This window comes from Pimephales promelas, chromosome 13 (genome assembly GCF_988280905.1).
Source record: "Pimephales promelas chromosome 13, fPimPro1.hap1.1, whole genome shotgun sequence".
Classification (NCBI taxonomy): Eukaryota; Metazoa; Chordata; class Actinopteri; order Cypriniformes; family Leuciscidae; genus Pimephales; species Pimephales promelas.
In genome coordinates, this window is record NC_142781.1 from 12087317 (window position 1) to 12109808 (window position 22492).

Here is a 22492-nt window from a genome sequence, read left to right on the forward strand (position 1 = left end):
TTCATGGGCCACGGCCCTTAACATGATGCAGAAGGTAGCAAACTGTGATTGGTTGCTTTACATGTCATTCCTTGGCCAATGAAAACTGTTATGGAGTCCAAACATTCTGCCGCGGGTCTAAAGAAAATGGTTTTCTGGTTACCATGCATAAAATTATAATAGTTCGATTAGATGGAGTATAACATATCATGCCATACCACAGCAAGGCACAGCACTAAAAATATCTTAAAACCTTTTTACAGAACACAATCTCTGTTACTCACATCACACATTAGCACCCTTAAATATAATTAAAAAAAAAAGAAAATTCAGATATGCTGATTTTATAAATGACAGTAAAAGTTTAATACATTCACAGAGTTTTCAAATACAAAGAATGGATGAGGTTTGGGAGTGAGGCATGTGGGAACACATACATTCAAAGACAAAAAAAATAAATCAGTAAGTCAGCTTGCAAGGAGTTTTTCCATAGCCTCTTTATCTTAAAACAACACGGCATTTGGAAGTCTTACCAAGTGCAAGCTGTGACTTTCCGATCACGTCAACTTATTTGTACTATGAGCTGAAAGTTCAAGCAATGTAGTAAAAGAGCTTTTATGTAATGCTGTTGTATGACATCATAGTTTCACAATAATCCTGACAAAAAAGTTTTAAAGATACAGTGGCCCCAAAATGTATTTGAACACTACATCACGCTGAAGACAAATGGCTAAATGCCATTACATTTAATCAGTTGGTCCCAGTGTCCTTTAGTCCTTTGGGCAGTTTCTTAACAACTAGAAAGTGTCCAAAATGTATATTTTTAGACAAATTAAAAATTAAAATGTAGTCTTTTTATCAGTGTATATCTTGTTGTTTCATATTTTTCAATCTAACAACCTGGAAAAGTGTGCGTGGTTATCTTTGTTTTAAATACATGTCACTTTATTTGATATTTTAATTATTTATTTATATTTTTATGTTTAAATGGGACTTGAAATACTTTTTGGGGCCACTGTTTGCCTGAGTTCATATTATATGATTAGAAATTGTGTAGAAAATATAAAAGTCAACGCTATATTTGTTAGTTTTTCAGGATACAATAGTTTTAAATACTTCTTATATCATTGCATAAAGGGTTATTACTGATCACATTAATAAGCAACTATAATTGTAGAAAGAAAGTTGAAGGATCTCTCTTTGGATGTGGACTAATTGGCATGATTGTAAAAAAATAATAATTTGAAATTATTGGTCAAATTCATATCTAGTGATGATTAAAAATGGGTGTGTAGAAAATGAAAAAGCAAAATTCAACGCAAAATTATTTTTGATAAAAGGCACTTAAGAAAAAGTCTCACTTTGGCTCAGATATTTGGCATGTTACAGTGAGCAACTAGTCAGTCAGTGTCTGTTAAGTGCAGTTCAGCAGATGACAACAGTAACTGACCCGCACTTTGAGTTAACTCAGTAACCTTCTGGTAATACACTTTAACTAATCTTACATTTCATTAGGCTATACACTGTGAAAAATAAATTGTTGTTTCAACTTAAAAAAGTAAGTGTTCGTGCTGCCTTAAAATTCTAAGTTTAATCAACTTGAAATAAAGTTGCACTAAGTGACTACTTGGATGTTTGAGTTGAGTAAACTTACATTTTTAAGTTGAAACAACACATTTGCCACAGTGTATAATGCCTACCCTTAGAAGATTTTAGAGACCACTAAAAATTGAGTTACATGTTTTTAGAAAAGCACCACTTACAAAAGAATCCATGCTTCATGTTCACTAGTGTCTTTAACAGCTAAAAGCTAAAGCTAAAATCCTTAACAGCTGTTAAAGATTTTAGTGGTGTAGATGCTGGTTGAAAAGCTCCTGAGGTGCTTTTTGGACCTTATTGGCTCTTGTTTTGTGAAGCTGGTTTGAAGCAGAGCTTTAAGCCTCTGCTTTGTTCGGGGAATAATCGCCATGGGTCAAACGCTCTTCGGTTTCTTCCTCTTCCTCCGGTACCTGCATGTCAAAAGCATCCACGATTATCAAACTTATAAGCTACAAGACATTTTCATGAATGTTAAAAATGTTGTGACCATGTATTACTAAATAGCATTTAGTAATTTCTCTTTTTTTAATCACGCGGCTCTGTGGAATACTTGATTCTGATTGGTCAATCGCGCCATCCTGCGGTATGTTGTTCCCCAATAACAACTGGTAAAAACTGATAACAGGCTCATCTGGTAACTTTACGCTTGCTAGGAAAGTTTTTTCCTCGTGAAACCTTTGCGTTTGGTGAGCAAATAAAATATTAAAACTCAAATCAACATTTTGTGTACAGATATTTAATTATGTCATCCAGGTATCTCAGACTCTCTCTCTCTCTCTACAAACGCAGCTGCTGCCATTTTTTTGACAATTGTTTTGTAAACTGTAATGTATTATAAAATAACAAACAGGTATGATTAAAAAAAATTATTTATGTGGCGAAATGCCATGTAATAAGTGTCATGACTGTACCTATCCCTTAAATGTCTGTCTAGTTTGAACTTCCCGCTTGCTAGCAAATACTTTAGTTTTCGCGTTTGCGTTTTAAAGAGCTAGTAAAATGTTTCAACTCAGATCAATTTTTCAGATCAATGTGGCAAGTAGCCATGTAATAAGTGGGATAATCCAGCTTCGCATCGGGGTCCTCATCACCCTGTCAAGGTTTATTCTGCGGTAACGACCGGCTGGATGTACATTATCCCTAACTTGACATACCTCCCAGAAGATTGAGTCATCAAAGCAGTTTTGGTCAGGTGGCTGTCCCAAAAATGGAATCTTCATAATCAGACCTGGAGGAGGTATGAACAATAATTTACTTTGTGTTTTTGTTTATACATTGTTATACTTTCTTTTTAAGTGGGTCAGTAACAAATAAAAAAATGTCCAAAAATCGAATTAAAATTCATGTGCCAAGTTCTTAAAAAAGTGTACTCTTAGAATTCATGTTGGTATATTATGGTTTTGTTCTGAATAAAATGAATTCAACCTGAATAAAAATAAATACATGAATACAATGTTTTGCAGATTTTATGGTGCTTGTACCTGTGATCAACCCCCCGACCAAAGCAAACCCTAGAGATGATGCCAAACCCCCTGCCTGATGAGCTGCTGAAACACTGGGACAAACAAGCACAGAGATATTAAAACCATTTATTGTCATACTAATAATAGCAAAAATCCCAAAACAAAATGTTAAGAGCTGACATCTACCCTTCTTTCTTATTCAGTGCTGCCGCCACAATGCCGGCAAGACCGCCTAGGATGCCTGGCATGCCGTGGAGGTTATGCACACCACAGGTGTCTTGAATTCCCAGTTTAGAGGCGAGTTTGGGCTGAGGAGAAAAAGAGATGGTGTTACGGTCCCACAAAGGATGGGTCAATATGCAATTGATTTATGGTACAGAGAAAGTCTGGGATGAGAAAGAATATCATACCGTGAGGAACTTAAAGCCAACGGTGGAGATGATGCCTGCAATGGTTCCGATCAGCATTGCTCCGAATGGCTGGATGTCCATGTCGGCGCAGGTACCCACCGCAACACCTCCAGCCAGCGTGGCGTTCTGAATGTGAACCTGTGCAACAGAATACAACAGGCTTAGTCAGAAGGCTTACTAAATGTGAGATCCTGTACAATAACAAGAGAATGGTGTGATGACCCACCATGTCAAGTTTCCCTTTCTTCTCCACCAGACTGGAGGTAGCGTAGGCAGCGAGAGTACAAGCAGCCAGAGAGAAATATGTGTTGATAACAGCTCTCAGTTGAGGATCACCAGGATATGCGATAGCAGAATTAAAGCTGGGCCAGAACATCCACAGGAAGACTGTGCCTACAGACCCAAAGAAGAGAGGAATGGTGAATGTACCTATACAGACACAATGCTTGATGAATTACATTTGCATGATCACATTTCTAAGCACATTTTTAGTGTTGGTATGCTTACCAAATCTTGCCCTGCATTTTAATTATTTGATTTGGGTATAAATGTTGTGAGCTACAGTTGAAACTTAATGTCACCACCAATATTTTCTACAGTTGTTTTGTCCACTAGATTTTCAGCAGGCATATATATTTTCAACACCAAGGTCTACACATACCGATCATTGCAAACAAGTCTGAGTGATAGACTGATCCGTCATTCTCATGGCCATTCCGAAGACCCGGACGGTAAAGAACACGAGCGACAGACAATCCAAAGTAAGCCCCAAAAGCATGGATGGTCATGGACGCACCAACATCAGAAACCTGTTATGAAACAAGAATGGTTATGAAGAACAGATTAAAGTGAGTTGACTCAAAGTTCAAAGTTGACTGCAGCTTTAAAGGGATTGTTCAATATTTACTCACGCTCATGTTGTTTCAACTCTATAAGACCTTCGTTCATCTTCGGAACACGAATTAAGATATTTTTGATGAAATCTGAGAGCTGGATCACTCCTGTATACTAGTCCACAGGCTTCTTGAGGGATTGAAAAAGTTATTAAAGACATCGTTAAAATAGTCCAAGTGACTACAGTGGCTCAATCTTAACTTTATCAAGCGACGAGAACACTTTTTGCGCAAAAACAAACATAAATAACGACTTTATTTCAACTATTGATTTCCTTCTCTTTGGGTCTCTAGTCAGTTAAGCGTCACACGTAGGCTCTCTAATGGCCGACGCTGGTCATGTGTGTGACATACAACAACAGATCAAAGGGATACTCCACTTTTTTTGGAAATAAGCTCATTTAACTCCCTCAGAGTTAAACAGTTGAGTTTTACCGTTTTTGAATCCATTCAGCCGATTTTCTGATATCTGGTATCCTACTATGGAAGTCAATGGGACCAGAAACTGTCTGGTTACTGATATTCTTCTAAATATCAGAACATCGGCTGAATGGATTCGAAAACGGTAAAACTCAACTGTTTAACTCTGGGGGAGTTGTAAAATGAGCCTATTTCCAAAAAAAAGTGGAGTATCCCTTTAAACTCGAGGCCCAGAGAGAAGGAAATGAATAGTTGAAACAAAGTAGTTTTTTGTTTGCATTTTTCACACAAAAAGTGTTCTTGTCGTTTGATAAAGTTAAGATTAAGCCACTGTAGTCACTTGGACAATTTTAACAATGTCGTTAATAACTTTCCGAGGCCGGCAAGTTTCAATCCCTCAAGAAGCCCATGGACTAGTATGCAGGAGTGATCCAGCTCTCAGATTTCATCAAAAATATCTTAATTCATGTTCCGAAGATGAACGAAGGTCTTCCAGGGTTGGAACAACATGAGGGTGAGTAAATACTGACAGAATTTTCATTTTTGGGTGAACTATCCCTTTAAAGATGAAACAGACTTGAAACTACAGATGAAATTTAGCTTGTAGCTAATTCTGGTATGGCTGCATGCCATACACTGTCCCTGTTAAATAAATATAACAATAAAGATGCTGTATGCGATTTTTAGCGACCTCTAGCGGTGATGTTTCAAAATGCAACAAGAGCGCTCGTGCTCGTGTGCGTGCTCAATCTCAAGAGTGAGCAATCACTACCAGCCACACGGAGACTTTCAACGTGACGGCGAAATCATCGCACAACATGCCGGAAACTAATGTAAACTCCTACTGCAGGTACAATAATAGCCGAACTTACTTTTATCAGCTTGACGTTGAACTAATGCTCTGCTCGTACCATGATAATGTTACAATAAACTGCATTTAGCCGACATTTGATGTTATATAGCAGCCATTTCTCTAACTATTCGTGTATCTTTCACAATCAGCAATGTCAACATCGGTGAATGTATAATATGATAACGAAAACGGTTAGTGAACTAAACTGAACAGTTTCAGTGTATCAGTAAGATCGTAGGAAGTAGGGCTAACAATACTGTACTGAACTTGTCTGGAAATGTGTATAAAAAATATGGTAGTGGGATGACGACGTTAGTCAGTAGATCTAGTAAATAAAATAAGTCACATACTAAATGTTATACTAATGTTATCCTGGAACATTCCTTTTTTGTATTCATGTCATGTTTCATTTAGTTAACCTTGCTATTTCACTTGAGTTTACTATGTTGATCCGCGTTTTCGTCCGGAGTCGATCAGATTCACGTTTTGCCTGACGAGCTTGAGCAGATAAATCTTTTTTTGTTTTTTATATTTATGTGGAGTTTGTGTTTAAGTCTGTGTTGTGCTGGAGGCAGGGTGGGTTATCACACTCCATGTCGTCAGCTGAAGTGCTGTTGGTCGCATGATAGACTGTAGGATAGAGAGGCTCGGGAGCGCGCATGCACATCACATCTGATGGATTTCACAGGAAATCCGACCCGGAGACCTCGCATATAAATAATTGGCCTTCAGAGATAATGGCAAAACCCGAAAAGTGGATTGTTGCAATGTATGATTACAACCCCTTCAAACACAGCGAATAAAAAAGGATTCATTTTATAAAAATAGTTACATATAGAACCTTTAAGGTAAGGTTTAATTATATTGTAGCGGTGCCATCACTGTTCAATATCAGATTCATCATTTATTTCTTTTATTCCCAGGTAATCCAGGCTCTGTATATTCTTCATGACTGAGAGGGTGCTTATGATAGTGTTTGTTTTAGTTCTTATTAGAACATTGGGTGTGTTCATCAAGTTTATCCTGTCAACTTTAGGAAGGAGATAGAAAATAGCCTTTTTCCTTCATCTTTGACCCAGCTTCCTTTTGTAACATAATTACTTTTTCAGGAACTCAGACAGCATGATCATGCTAACAGTATTAATGGAACTCAACCAAATTAAAAGTAGTACTAATTATGTATAATGTGTAACCTACACTAAACCCTTGATCTGGTGCAAATCAAGTTAGTGGTCAAATGAGAATGGAAGAGGCGTTACGTTGATTCCCCCCAAAACACTGAAATGACAAATTAAGTAAATAAACGAATGAGCCTTTACAAACCCCAAGAATTTCCACAACCACATGCTCATTGATGCAGAATATGGTGATCTCCAACAAGGTCATGATGAGAAGCTGGACAGGGCTGGTTTTCCCCAAAACCGCTCCAAACGAGATCAGAACCGTTGCTGTACTGAAGTCAGCATTGATCATTCTGTAGAGGAATTATGGGACAGATGCAGAGTTTTACTCATCGGCATATGTAGTCAGATATCTATTTCAAGTTTAATTAAGTTAAATGTAACTTTAACTTTTTTGTTGAATAATACAACAATGAGCAGTTATATTAAGTCAGTCACCCAAGATCCTACGGTCACCAAAAGGATGAGTTTACCTATCAATGCTGACTCTTATTTTTCCATCATGCAAGTGCCAGATGTTCTGGAGGAGAAGACCCCACTGCAAGCCAAAGGCAGCCAGCAACAGGTTGACGCCCACACTGCTGAAGCCATATCTCTTTAGGAAGGTCATCAAGAAACCAAACCCAATGAAGATCATCACGTGTACATCCTGAAACACTGGACACATGGATAAAAGGTTGATGAGAAAGTGGTTTCTCCACATCTAAAGCCTGAAGTTACTCACAGCATTAGAACCACATTTACTCCATCAGTAGTTTGAACAGGTCACCAATGAAACGGTGAAATACCAACCCGATCTCACGGGAATTCGTACGAATTTTACGAGGTGGCTAATTCGTAACAAATCGTACGACCTCACTGCTTGTACGATTGCTAAATCGTACATATTTTACGAATTAGCCAATTTGTATGAATTTGTACGAATGACCTACCCCTGACCCCGCCCCTAAACATAACCGTCACGTGGGTTTAGACAAATCGTACGAATTCGTACGAGTGAGGTCGTATGAATTAGTACGAATTAGCCACTTTTGAATCACTCGTGCGAATTGGTCGTGAGATAGCGTAGGAAATACAGCAGTGATTTACAATTCTGTTCATCACACAAAGCTATTTCATGACTTAAGAAATGTAACAAACAGATTGAATGAACAAAGTTGAACTATTTTTGTCTCTGGTGTTAGAGCTCGAGAAGAGCTTAAAAGTCTGTTTAAGAGTAAACCTTGCAAATTTGTAACGCTTTATGTTCATCAGCCAAAAACCATGTGGAACAAAGGTCTTGTGTGCTCTTCTATTAGTCTATGAATGACAGGTTAAGAAGGTGCCCTAAGTGACCCTGTTGGCGTGTGTAATTTTATTCACTTCACATGACTCTAATGAGCGTTAAAATGTACTCATTCCATGATTAGTTACATTCAAGCAATCCAGCCTGTTCAGTGCCCTAACTGTCTACAACACGACAAGCCCTATGTGTTTGAAGTGGCTTTCCATGTTTCAGAAAGCGTTGACTGGGCACTGCACATGCAATGTAATGCACATGTAAGCAAATATGTGACCCTGATTGCAAAGTTTAAAGTCCATATAACCAGAACTTTCAGAATCTGAAACAGGTTCATTTGGATTGCCAAAAAGCATAAACACACCCAGAGATTTGCAGTGACAAAGCAAGTCAAGTTAAGTATATTTATATAGCGCTTTTCACAATACAGATTGCATCAAAGCTGCTTCACAGTATCAATCAAGACAACTTAACAGTGTTTGTTTAAAGCAACCTGAAATCATCTGTTTTCATGAATTATACTGCCAATTGGGAATGGAAACCATGTCAGAAATTGTGAAATACAGAATAATTTCATTGCTATGAGAACATGAAATCATGACTTTTGCGTAAACATACGCAGCACTTTCAAGTCAAGTGGCGTATTATCTATACGCATTTTGAGCTATCCGCGTGTACGTCCACACCGTTTAACGTCCGTGTGTATGTATACGCCGTTAAATATCCGAGTGAAATGAAGCAAAATGTAGATCTACATCTGGGGCGCGATATTTTTTTTCCTAGGATGGTAGGGGAAGACTCATAAATGCTTTAAACCCCAGTGATGGGTAGGTTTAGGGACGAAGTTGGGGTAGGTCATTTATTTATATATAATAAAGAAAAGAGATATATTGATAGTATGCCAAAAATGGAAATACGAATTGGTGTGTCATACATACGCCATTTCATGAGATCAGTCCGCATGATGTGTATTATATTGCTGCATTTTATTACTTTCTGGCAATTCATCCAGGGTGTTTCCCTGCTGGGATTAGGATGGCTGTAGTACACTCTAAAAAATGCTGGGTTGTTTTAACCCAATTTTGGGTCAAATATGGACAAACCCAAAATGCTGGGTTAAAAATGTAATGTAAAAATTTAACCCAACGGCTGGGTTAGTCCATATTTGACCCAAAGTTGGGTTAAAACAACCCAGCATTTTTTAGAGTGTAAGTGAATTACAGCAAATGGATTGCTTTTCAAGAGAAGCGAGGAATTGCTATCTATTGTAAATAGATACAATTGGGCCTATACATATGTAAACAAAAATGGTATGAATGGTATTCTTAAATGCACACATTGATTGTCTTAGTAACACATAGCACCAACACTGCTGGCCTTAGCCCATCTTTCCTGCAGAGAGGAAACGAGCTCTACACTTTCCAGCTCAGGAAGCTGTCCAGTCAACATCCCTGGACATAGAGATAGGATATGGTCCAGAACACCTGATTCATCAGCAAGTCACATTTTCAGACTACACAATGCAAACCATATCATTTTCCCCCTATTGATAATAATCAGACACATTAATAATTGTCAGGAAGTTTAAACGGTTCTCATCGTCAGTCTCAAGAGAGACAAGTGGAACTGCGAAGCGTGAACTTGGCGAAGACTTTCAATAGGCGAACATTACTTCAGGCTTCCTCGGAATGCCTCTGAAACCCTCCACCCATTCAGTAATCCTCACAAAATCTAAACTTGCCAGTGGACAAACCCAAATAGTCATCAATCATAGTGCTCATGGTCTGACATCTGCTAAGCTCATCAAGATAGGCAATGAACCCTGCAAGTACTACCGACTAAGCTTATAGAGGCACTTTTATTTGCGTAATTTTATAGCTTCCTATATATTTTTATTGCTTGCTCTCTTCATAAACGATCATATCCTCATTTTATAACATAGTCCATGCTGACAGCAGACGCGTACAAAGAGTTATACGACGATACAGTAAAAACAGACTAAACAGGAAAACTTCAGATAAATATGCAATGATTAAAAATCAGCAAAGTTCAGTCTTATCTTGCTATGCGAGCCATCAAAAAACAAACAAACAAGAGAACGTGATCCATAACTGCATGCACTCTATTCTCAATGGTCATTTTTTGAAGTTTCACAGAAATCATCTCAACAAAGGATCCTCCAAAATTTGATAGGATCTAGCTGTAATATCACCACAGCCCTTCCCACCCTCCTTGCTTTCAAGTGGTACCGCAGTGGTGTTTTTACTCTGTATTCAACCAATCGTCGCTAGTCTTTGATGGTTGTTGAGCAATAAAATGCAGTCTTGCTGAAACCCCCCCAAAAAACATTTAAGTGGGCCTCTGACACAGCTGAAACAGAGGTTATCTACCCTTATCAGCTGTTGTATGACCCAAGTCTTTCCCTCTGATCTTTCTGTTGAAAACATATTTACAGTGATAGAGTCGGCTAAAGGACTTTTCACTGGCTATTTAATGCATGCTTACTTTGGAAGAGCATCATAGAAGAATACAGATCAACTTGCCGGCTGAGTAAAGGTGCACAATCCATTTTTCCCAACCATTGTCTCTTACAACAAACAGAATCATTTTCCCAGTAAAATTTTTCGTATTTCCCACATGCAACAGATTTTGCTGATAAAATCTCAAAGGTCCCATTTTCCTAATGGCTGGAAAGTTTCCTCTCTTCGCGAACGTTCAACAACTTAATTACATTCTGTCAGCGCTAATTTAGAGCGCTGTGACATAACTTAAGCTATATCTGTTTTCTCTGCTGCCAAGATTAAAGTGCCCCTTTTTTCTTTTCTTTGAAGCTTTTCTCATTCATTTTTGGAATGCTTTGCATGTTTGTACAAAACAGATGGCCTCAGTCTTCCCAGTCTATCAACACATATGCTTTGTGTTTTTATGTAATTTTCATGTTTTCTTTTAATAGTTTTTAATGGTCATCATGTTCATTGGGTGGCAAAGAATTTGAATGCTCTAATACAGGGGTTCTGAACTTTGGCCCTCGAGGTCCACTTTCCTGCTGAATTTTGCTCCAAACCTAATTAAACACACCTGAACAATCTTGTGGAGGTCTTCAGGATTATTAGAAAGTTACAGGCTGGAGCTAAACTCCACCAATTGGCATTAACATTAAAGTTCAATGTACTTGTAACTTTAAGAACAACCCGAGCGTCTTCCCAGCAAACAAATTTAGGTTCTGGGAACGTTAGTTTTTGGTTCCCAGAACGTTCCCAGAACTTTCCCTTAAAGGGTTAGTTTGAGAGCTGTCTCACTACCACATCGGCTGCCTTAGGGACTGGCTCTTGACGTCAATGAAGAAAATGTTTAAATATCCCATGTGACTACAGTGGCTCAACTATAAGTTTATCAAGCGACGAGAATACTTTTTGTGCGAAAAGAACAAACAAAAAGAACGACTTTATTCGACTATTCCTTTTCTTCCTTGTTGGCCTGAAACGAGACTTCCTTAGATTTCCACGACGGATGCGCGAGAAATGAACTGAAGTAATTGAAGGAGATCGCAATTCTCGCACATGCGTCGTGGAAATCTAAGGAAGTCTCGTTTCAGGCCAACAAGGAAGAAAAGGAATAGTCAAATAAACTCGTTATTTTTGTTTTGTTTTTTCGCACAAAAAGTATTCTCGACGCTTGATAAACTTATAGTTGAGCCGCTGTAGTCACTTGGGATATTTAAACATTTTCTTCATTGACTTTCTGGGCCGTCAAGAGCCAGTCCCTTAAGGCGGGCATACACTGTGCGATGTCTGTGCGATTTCAGCAAGGTACCAACGAGTCACACTCAACGAGTAAATCGCATGCGATGCAAAGCCAAAGTTCAGGATTTATGTGCTCACACTGTACGGTCCGATCGTCGAGCTGCGATTTCACTGCTCACACTATACGTGTAATATCTGCAATAACCCCCTGGATTGCGCCTATAGGCTAGACGTGTATGTATCCAGAGATATTGTCAAAACAAGCATCTGCTATCCATAGCAAGATGATTTAGCATTTTCAGTTTGTGCATTTAATTTTTATAAGTATTATTGTATTATAATTATTAGGGGAGGCCTAGGCTAATTTTATTATTAAATTGATCCGCTATTGTAATTAATTTGCTGCGCAATATTTTCACAGCACATAACCAACGTGAAGATAATAAAATATTACATAATCTTACTCCTCATTAAAAATTGTCTAAAACATTTCGGTCGATTACAATGAATTATAGGCATATAAAATAGCTATTAAAAGTCTATAATATGTCCAAACATTGCCATGATTATCATCAATGAAAATTAAAAACAGGTTTATTTCAAAAACATTGTTTAACAAATTAATAAAAGAGGTGTTACATCGCAGGTGGCTTGGAAGACGTGGGTAATATGATCCATTTTGCAACACGAACTGGAGGTAAGCAACAGTAATTTGTAGCTAGTTTGAACTACAGAACTTAAAGATCTCCCTCTTTTCGTTTTTATTTTAATTTTTTTTTGCTGCAGATGAAATGGTTAAACTTCTGTTTTCGCGCAGGCGCAGTGAGGGAAAAAACACTGAGTTTAGGGCAATCGGTTCGTAGCGTTGCTTCAACTGTGCGATATAGTCACGAGGAGCGACCAAAATTTCTGACATGCCAGAAATTCATCCGATTGTCGATCGTGAGAGGTTAATCGCCTCTCGTTTCTCCCAGTACACTGCACGAACACTGCACGACAAACGACGCATGACAAAGCTGAAAATCGGCCCGACACGAAAAAGAGTCGTACGAGTCAGAATTCGGCTCAAAATCGGACGAAAATCGCACAGTGTATGCCCGCCTTTAGGCAGCCAATGTGGAAGTTATACAGCTCTCAAATTTAATCAAAAATATCTTCATTTGTGTTCCGAAGATGAACGAAGGTCTTACGGGGTTGGTACAGCATGGGGGTGAGTAATTAATGACTTAATTTTCATTTTTGGGTGAACTATCCCTTTAAGGTTAAGGGAACATTCCCGGAATATTCTCCCTACGTTACAAATTGAACCTAAAAAACCTACACGGAACGTTCCTATAACGCTCTTGTTTGGTTCCCAAAAAATAACCTCATAGGACCATTCAGGAACTTTAGGGGAACGTTCTGTGTTTGCTGGGTTTCTAGCACGCATGTGTGTTGTCGTGTAATTTATACAGTATGCTATGATATGCATTGGTTGGTTGGGGTAGGCGTAGGTGTGGGGTGGGGTGCGTGTGTATTATACGTTTGGGTAGAATTAGTGGGGTGGAGTGCGTGTGTTTTACACACAAATCAAATGCACGCAAAAAACTGCATCTCATATGCACGTAAAAACTCATTTTCGCGTATAAATTACACAACAATACACGATGCGTGTTATCGAGACACATTTACGTGAGAACAGGCCGTTAAGAAAATTACGCAAGTTACACATTTTGAAGGGTTGAATGGAAACTTTGAGGACACATGTGACATTGAGACTAATCTCGCATGTTCATCCTCTCCACACCCTAGAGCTGGATTCAGTCCAAACCGTGTCCAAGCAAACTATACGAGTGCATTTTGAAGATAAAAGGAAATTAGGGTATTTTACAGCCAATGCATGACATCTCTGCAAATGAGCATAGCATGCAGAGAAAAATTAAGGAATGCACAAAATGTAAGGAAATGTACAGACTGAATGAATAATTCCTTTCATAAGGAAACAAATTCTCTATATCAGTGGTGCTCAGATGGTCACAACCCAAAATAAACAAGCTTATCAACGTTTTTAGGGCGAGGAGAGAATGTTTCCTTTAGTTGTTGTCAATGATGTACGTCCAATCAAACTCTACAGTATTTTGTTTCTACTGTGTAAAATCTACACAAATGCCAGCATGAATATAGCCTAACATTGAAAACTATTAACAAAACTATGCAAGGAAAAAAAATTAGATCCAGACTATGTTACAGACTCAAACTCTGTAGTATTTTGGTTCAAATTTATTTGGACATGTTCAACATTGAAAACCGTTAAAACTGTATGTTTCCAATGTGCAATTATTGGCAGTTGAGAGCATGAACCCATACAATAAAAATTCAATGCAATTAGATCCAAATTGGTCAGTTTTTATATCCAGCCTACAGTATGTCTTGTTAATAATTTTATAATTTGATAATGTTCATAGTAGCATTAATTTTTTTTAATGTTTAGTCCTAAGACATTTTGTTTTGTTTGGACATTCAATAATTTTGTACTGTATTGAGTCACCAGTTAATGTCCAGTGTACGATCTGGGCTCCTGAACCAGAAGCAATAGAAACGCTTGATGGATGACATTGTTAAAATACTAAAAGCTGAACTTTATCAACCTCTCCTCTTTGTCTTTCTCCCGAGAATGCAGGATCCCGTGGCATTGACTCCTCTCCAGAGGGAGTATTTTTAGAGACTTGCGTGCCGAATGAACATTAGTGAAACATTGCCGCCAAAGCCTTCGCAGAAATAAACCCTTCAGTCAGTGAACGCTGATGAGTGAGTATCACCATGAAACTCAATGCCAAAGTTGTCAGCTTAAAAGAGGATGAATTCATTTGTAGGACGGGTGACACCAATCAAACTTAATTTTACTATGCTTATGGTGACTGACAATTAACAACATTTCTGCACCAATCACAACCAAATTTCAACTCTATCTTCCATATCTGACCCTTAAAAATGCATTCACTGCATAACCTGATCTGTTCTGGTTTTGTCAGTGAAATTCCAATACATTCCAATAAAAGTTAAGACTTAATTAAAACCACAACAAGACCTGATCTATGCACAGATATATTTTAATCTAACAGATACTTACTGGGATACAGGGTCATTGGACTGTCTGGATGAGTGTTATTCTCTTCTCCATGATGACCCCCACCATGAGCATCACCGGTGTCATAAACCACAAAGACAGCGTACAGGACAATGGTCACGGCTTCCAGTATCAAGGCCAGAATGGGGAACTTGAGCCTCATGTTGGTGGCGTACGCTGGCATGTTTTAACCAATTCTCTGCCTCTGTAGTTGTTCCTCTTTTGGTGATTCTCCCTCTTGTTTCGACCCCTCTCACTCTCCACGCTGTCTGTGACTTGTGGGGGGAGTGTAAAAAGTGGCATGTGGTTTTGAATTGGCTGCAGACTTTAGGAAGACCAATGAAAAGAGAGACAATTGAGGTGGGGACGGTCACCGCCTGTTGCCCTGAATGGGTTTCCTCTCTCCTCCTACTTATGTCAATTAAGAACAGTGCTGTAAATGCAAAAAAAATATATAAAATATATAAAGCTTATATGTCTCTTTAGAGAACCACAAATATGGGAACTATTGCAAGATGTGCAGCACTTTAATTTGGATTTCATGGTATTTTAACACATGGCTGGTTACACATCTTAAATTTAAAATGTTTAGCCTGTAACAAATCATGATGAAATGATGAATGATGAATTTGTTGTTTACAATATTTGGTTTTCACTTCCTAAATATAGAAAAGACTGTTTTACACCACAATGTAAAGAGTAAAAACATCTGTAGAGCAACAAACAGGGACATATGATTTTTCGAGTTAGATGCGTTCCTGAGTCAACAGATTTTGTTGATCGGAAACAACATTTCTTTCCGAAAATGTCATGCTTACTATATCCCTAACCATATCCCTATACATTATCCCTAAAATCAGTGGGAAATTATAAGAGAATAACACTGATGTAGAAGCACTTAACCCTGTAAGCCTAAACTTGATATAAATTGTAATCTTGTCCCTCGATTTGATTGGTTGCTTGGAATGTTGATGGAAAGATGTTGATCCAGGAACATGTTGCACTTGGTGAAACCTCAATCTGCTATAATTTTAAAACTGATTTAAATAGACAAATAGGAAAAAAACAAAACAATATGAAACAGTAAAAACTCTTTAATCCATAACACTTTCATGAGAAAAAAGTAAAAACTCAGCTAGCTGTAAAATTTCGATGAGTTGTAATATTGTTTGAATCACGAATGATAACTCATGATCACATGATGGATGAAAAAATCCCATAGACTAATGCTGCCTTCAAGTGCATCTGGAAAATACGTACCTCCAAATCCAGCATTCAAGTCAGAAAAGTAACATGGCAGTCATCTAAAATACAAAAGAATTGTAATGTGAAATATAAGACCAATTAACTATTTATGAATTCAAAATTTCCTATCACTTCCAGTATTTAAACATTATCATAACAAAATGTGAAGTATAAAGTTGAGTGAAGTCGCCATGAAAAGCAAGTTGCAATAGACTTTTCTTCCCTTTTGTGATGTACAGTACATCCAAGTGAAATGGCTTCTTGAACAAGAAAAAGTGTAGAATGGGACTTGATTTTGTCCACCAGGAACTGATTGGATGGTTGTGGTTTGCTATTGGTCAATCTCATGTGAGAGACAGGTTGCCCCACCCTCACGCCAGTGAACAAGTCATGACATTGATTTTCATTTAATCAATAATATTTTTTCTACTGCAAGTAATGATGTAACAGTATTCATTGTTTTTGAAGGATTTATGTAGATGTACAACCTCAGAGGCCCTTTATGTATCATTTTATGGCTTTTTAAAGGGATACTCCACTTTTTTTGGAAATAGGCTCATTTTACCACTCCCCCAGAGTTAAACAGTTGGGTTTTACCGTTTTCGAATCCATTCAGACGATTTTCTGATATTTAGGAGAATATCAGTTACCAGACAGTTTCTGGTCTCATTGACTTCCATAGTATATTTTTTTCCTGCTATGGAAGTCAATGAAACCAGAAACGGTCTGGTTACTGATATTCTTCTAAATATCAGAAAATCGGCTGAATGGATTCGAAAACGGTAAAACTCAACTGTTTAACTCTAGGGGAGTGGTAAAATGAGTTTATTTCCAAAAAAAGTGGAGTATCCCTTTAAGAGAATCAGGCACCCTTGGAAGATACCACAAATACATATATTAGACCATGATGTGTTCAGTTCCTGGAAGAAAATGTTTGCACCCGATGGGATGATGGCAGCTATGAGCAAGCTGAGTCTGTACAGAGATTGTGGGTCACTGAATCATTAACCAGTCGCCCCTTTCAAAGGATTCTCCAGTCTCTGTTTCTTACCCAGAATCCCATCATGCAAAGTTCTCAGGGTTTCCTGACCTCTTTAGTAAATCACAGCTCTCGCAGTGTTGACTGTTATATACCACAGCACTGCAGGCGTGTCACGAGCTTGAAATAATTAACCCACATTCCTCCCTATAGAATTCCAAATAAGTTGCACGCATACTTTGCATGATGATGGAGATACTTAGGATTTCTGTATATTATTACATGAAGCATATAACATGTCATCATATTTGACGTTGGCCTCATCAATGGTCTAAATTTGACCGGTAAAAGAGTTCAGACGTTAGATGAGAGAAGTCAGGGCTGTGATGGCAGATTAGTTGGGTGTATGTGATATAACCCAGCACTGGTTCACTGTGTGGGAATGGTATGTCTATACAAGCAGCTCTCCTATATCACACATCATGCATCTCATAGTAGACTGGATCGCCTCTGATTTATTGTATCCTTCTTGGAAGAAATGCACGCAGAAAAAAAAAGAGATATACAATTTAAACATTCCTGTGTGTTTGTCACAGAGGCAAATTACTCCAAAACAACACTTAGAGTAAACATGGGGTGGAGTTGACAAACTTCCCAAAGACAACTCAATGGCTCAGTGTTAAAAACATTGGCAAATCTCTGTATTGTTTTGTTATGAAATACTTTCTAATATGGTGTTGGTATGTAGGTGGTGGGTCGATTATTATAATAAAACAAATAGACTGGACATATTTTTGCAGCGTCCCTTTAACCCTTAAACGCTTCATCATTCACTACTTTCCTCCTCGTTCATTTTTTTAAGTTAGACATCAGCCTTCTCCTCGATCAATTCATAATAAACAATATAACAAGAAAGAACAATAAAAAAGAATGTCTGTTTTCCCATTCTTTTTTGTAAAAAGAAATGTACATTTTATAGGGTCGCTGACGACCCGAGGTGTGTAACAGTCATAGGCGTCATTTACGGGGGGGACGGGTGGGACATGTCCTCACCACTTTTTCTGCTAAATAAGATGTTTTAACCTTATTGATGCCACTGACCCCCAAATATGACTTTTTACAAGGGGCCACCCTCCTAAAATAAAAAGGTATACACAAAAACTTTTATATAGGACTCATTTATACTTTTTTTGCAGACGAATAAACATGAGGTTGAATAAATGATTGCAGATTTTTTTCATTTTTGATTGAACTATTTCTTTAAGTCTCTTTGATTAAAGGAGCAGGATTTTGGAGACAGCAAATATCAGTCACTGTGAAGTGATCCCTAAAGCAGTGAAAGATTTATCATTCTAGACAAATCCTTTACATTCAGCACTCTTAGAATATACTCTCGCCGGTCACAACTTCAGAATGTGTATTGCCAGCCCGTTCTCATCCTTTAACGTCATATAGAACGCTATATGCAAAAACGGCGCTATACTACGCACATGGCACCCTTTATCGTTAATATAACACGCGAACCCAAGACGTTATAAATCCTTTAGCGTGAATATGACACGCACACCCTACCCCACACCTAAACTTAGCCCTCACAGCACGTGTTATATTAACGATAACGGGTGCCATGTGCGTAGTATAGCGCCGTTTTGTCATATAGCGTTCTATATGACGTTAAAGGATGAGAATGCGTTGGTATTGCATATTTATCATGGAAAATAACAAGCTCATCCCAAAGCTCATATGTTCTGAGTTTAAGGCTAGTGGTGTAAGCGAATCTATCTGACCTGCGCTCAAAGACAGCAGCTGTCCATCGATTCATCACCCCAAGGAGTCCACAGCTGCTCGACTGCATCAATTCATACGCCGGCCAAGGTTTGTCAGCAGGAGCCCTGGGCCCCTACATACTCAAAGAATTGCTAGGTGCACTGAATTATAGTTACAACATTTCATAAATTATTAGTAAAGGGCCTCCAATTCCTACTAGATAATCTTCTAGAATGCTGGAGCCTCCAGTGACGATTCGATTTAAAACATCCCATTCAACACTAATAGTTTCCAGACAAGATACAATGTTAAAAGTGTGTGGATGGATGGAATTCCAATTTTTGTAAATTTCAATGTTTAATTATTGTTTTTAACAAAAGTGATTATTGTCTTTGTAGATGGTCCCACATGTGCTTCTTCATTTTTTGAAACATGATCTGTTATTAACCTCATGACTAGCGATTGTATTGGTCCCGGCACGTTCTGATTTTGTCCAACATTTCCAGTCTGAAAATTTCATCCTAACAACATCCCTGACCCTAAACCTAACAATAACCATACGTTAGACAACCTTACCATAAGTTAACCCAACCCTGATTATAAGCCTAAACTTGACATAAACTGTAAACTTGTCCCTCAAATTTGATTGGTTGATTGGAATGTTGTTCCAGGAATAACAAAGATCTCATACTTGTGCCTTTTTTTCACAATTGCGACTGTCTTGCAATCATGACTTTTTCTCTCAAAAGTATACCTCACAGTTTCATCAGAATCTATATGAATCTATATCAATATGATATTTGCCATTGTTTCAAACTCTTGACCAATCACAATGGACAGTGCGTGTTGGGGTCTTTATAGCAACTTAAGAGTTGACGACAAATCCTGTTGTGGCACCTGTGTCAAATTTGGAGGATTCTAAATGGCAATTGCACCCCTTCCCAAATCCCACCCCACCCTCATTTCCTGTGGTAAGGGGGTGTGGGAAATCTTGTGCCGTCTGATAAGGGGGCCAGAAGGGAAACCCAGACAGGCAAGTAATCAGAGCATTGGATGTTGGTAATCAAGAACAATCACAAGTCAGCAACTTGTTTGTTTAGCATTAGCGTCCCATACATACCTAGGCATTCCGTAATGCTTACAGAAAAATTACAATAGAAAGTTATACTTTGTTTGTCTAAAATTAGGCCAGTGTGTAACATTAACTGTTAATCTGATATTGATAACCTTGTCTTATGTTTCTGGTTGACCCCCAACTGACATCATTGAGTGGACAGAAATGGACAAAACAGCTTGATTTTTATATAACCCAAAAGAATGAAGTGTGTTTTATTTTATTTTTTATTATTCTTATTGTGCCCTTATTATACTTTTTCGAATATTACCTTTCATGTCATATTTGATGTGTTTGGGGAATTTGGCTAACATATACCATTCTAAATACATTCTGCTGAAATGAATCTGAAATGAAACCTCATTGGCTGCCTGCGAACAATGTCTAATTTGACTCGTCATTAAACATTGTAGTTGTAGCTGAGGCCTGGGAGAGTTTGGTTCGTGTTGTCGACATGTTGTGACGACAGTTTTCTGTGCTGCAAAAGCAAATCCACTTTCCATGCACTTCCAAAGGATGAGGACCATCACAGAGCCACCTGACCAATCAGAGCAGAGTAGACCAATCACAACAGACTGAGCCATCTGACCAATAGGAGCAGAGTAGATCAATCACAACAGACTGGGACATCTGACCAATCAGAGCTGATTAGACCAACCATAACAGACTGGACCATCTGACCAATCAGAGCAGAGTAGACCAGTCACAACAGACTGGACCATCTGACCAATCAGAGCAGAGTAGATCAATCACAACAGACTGGGACATCTGACCAATCAGAGCTGATTAGACCAACCATAACAGACTAAGCCATCTGACCAATTAGAGCAGAGTAGACCAATCAAAACAGACTGGACCATCTGACCAATCAGAGCAGAGTAATCAATCACAACTGACTGGGCCATCTGACCAATCAGAGCAGAGTAGACCAATCACAACAGACTGAGCCATCTGACCAATCAGAGTAGAGTACATCAATCACAACAGACTGTGCCATCTGACCAATCAGAGCAGAGTAGACCAGTCACAACAGACTGAGCCATCTGACCAATCAGAGCAGAGTAGATCAATCACAACTGACTGGGCCATCTGACCAATCAGAGCAGAGTAGACCAATCAAAACAGACTGAGCCATCTGAGCAATCAGAGCAAAGTAGATCAATCACAACAGAGGGGGGTCATCTGACCAATCAGAGCAGAGTAGACCAATCACAACAGACTGGGCCATCTGACCAATCAGAGCAGAGTACATCAATCACAACAGACTGGGCCATCTGACCAATCAGAGCAGAGGAGAACAATCGCAACAGACTGAGCTATTGGACCAATTGGAGATGAGTAGGCCAATCACAACAGAAGGGCCATCTGACCAATCAGAGCAGAGTACATCATTCACAACAGACTGGGCCATCTGACCAATCAGAGCAGAGGAGAACAATCGCAACAGACTGAGCTGGACCCTTTCGGAGATGAGTAGGCCAATCACAACTGACTGAGCCATCTGACAAATCAGAGTAGAATAGACCAATCACAACAGACTGGGGGTCATCTGAACAACAGAGCAGAATAGACCAATCACAACAGAGGGGGTCATCTGACCAATCAGATCAGAGTAGACCAATCACAACAGACTGAGCCATCTGACCTATCAGAGCAGAGCAGTCTATCAGAAGGTGGGTTTAGAGAGACCGGATCCTTTATTAGACTAATTCAGACACTGTGAGAAATGTAATGCAATGTAAATTATGAGAAAATGTAAGTGTTATAGTTGTGTTTTGTTTTGTTTTACCTTTAATGCATGTAAACGTCCCAAAAAATTTTAAGAAACTTTAAAACAGCATAATGGGGCACGTTAAAACATTCTTCGTCTGTTCAACTGCATGCATATATTACAATAGATCACATGTTGGGCTGTATGTGAATGCATGAATCAGTATCTGTTTCTAAAATAGCTTAAAGCACCAGAGATCATTTGTGACCGTCTGACAGCAGCCGGCTCTGGATTTAGTGCTGGGTTTGAGAGTTCTGGAATGCGTATGTGCAACAGGCGTGTTATTGATGGTGGACAGGAGTACAAGCCTGTGAGTGCAAACTGCCTGACTTACACGCAACGCTTCAGATGATGAAATGAAGTCACGACTTAAAGAGTCTGTTGCAATGGGATTTGTTCGTCTTCAGATAAGCAATTTAAAGGGAGAGAGACCAGAAAAACGGGGAAAAAAATCGTACTAATTACGTTCTGGCCATTTCCTGGTTTATCTGCCGGACTTCCTCCCTTCTGGAAAGATTGCAGGACTTTTGTCTGTGTGGAGCAAATAAATAAGCACTGGTTAATAATACATTAATTCTAGATTATTTAAATTATTATTATTTTTTAAGCTGAAAGAACTTGGCACCAGATCTAACGCAAAAGCAAAGCACCAGCCATACTCAAAAGTTCTTTTCTTCAGATAGTAAAGCA

The 22492-nt window shown here is 38.5% G+C and overlaps 1 protein-coding gene across 1 annotated transcript; it reads right to left on the bottom strand.

Annotated features, from left to right (window-relative positions):
- Positions 1 to 321: 321 nt before the first annotated feature.
- Positions 322 to 15125, bottom strand: rhag (Rh associated glycoprotein). The gene is made up of 10 exons (XM_039692360.2): positions 14930 to 15125; positions 7272 to 7455; positions 6941 to 7091; positions 4113 to 4260; positions 3678 to 3844; positions 3452 to 3589; positions 3228 to 3349; positions 3060 to 3133; positions 2733 to 2806; positions 322 to 1988 (listed from the first exon to the last, which is right to left on the bottom strand). The coding sequence occupies exons 1-10, from the start codon at positions 15108 to 15110 to the stop codon at positions 1914 to 1916; spliced, it is 1314 nt and encodes a 437-aa protein (XP_039548294.2). The 5' UTR covers positions 15111 to 15125; the 3' UTR covers positions 322 to 1913.
- Positions 15126 to 22492: the final 7367 nt, after the last annotated feature.

Coding starts and splice junctions, on each gene's coding strand:
- rhag (XM_039692360.2), bottom strand. CDS start 15,110: ATGCCAGCGTACGCCACCAACATGAGGCTCAAGTTCCCCATTCTGGCC. Junction 3,845..4,112: donor AGACTTGTTTGCAATGATCG/GTATGTGTAGAC, acceptor TTGGGTCTGTAG/GCACAGTCTTCCTGTGGATG. Junction 3,350..3,451: donor TTGGCTTTAAGTTCCTCACG/GTATGATATTCT, acceptor TTTTCTCCTCAG/CCCAAACTCGCCTCTAAACT.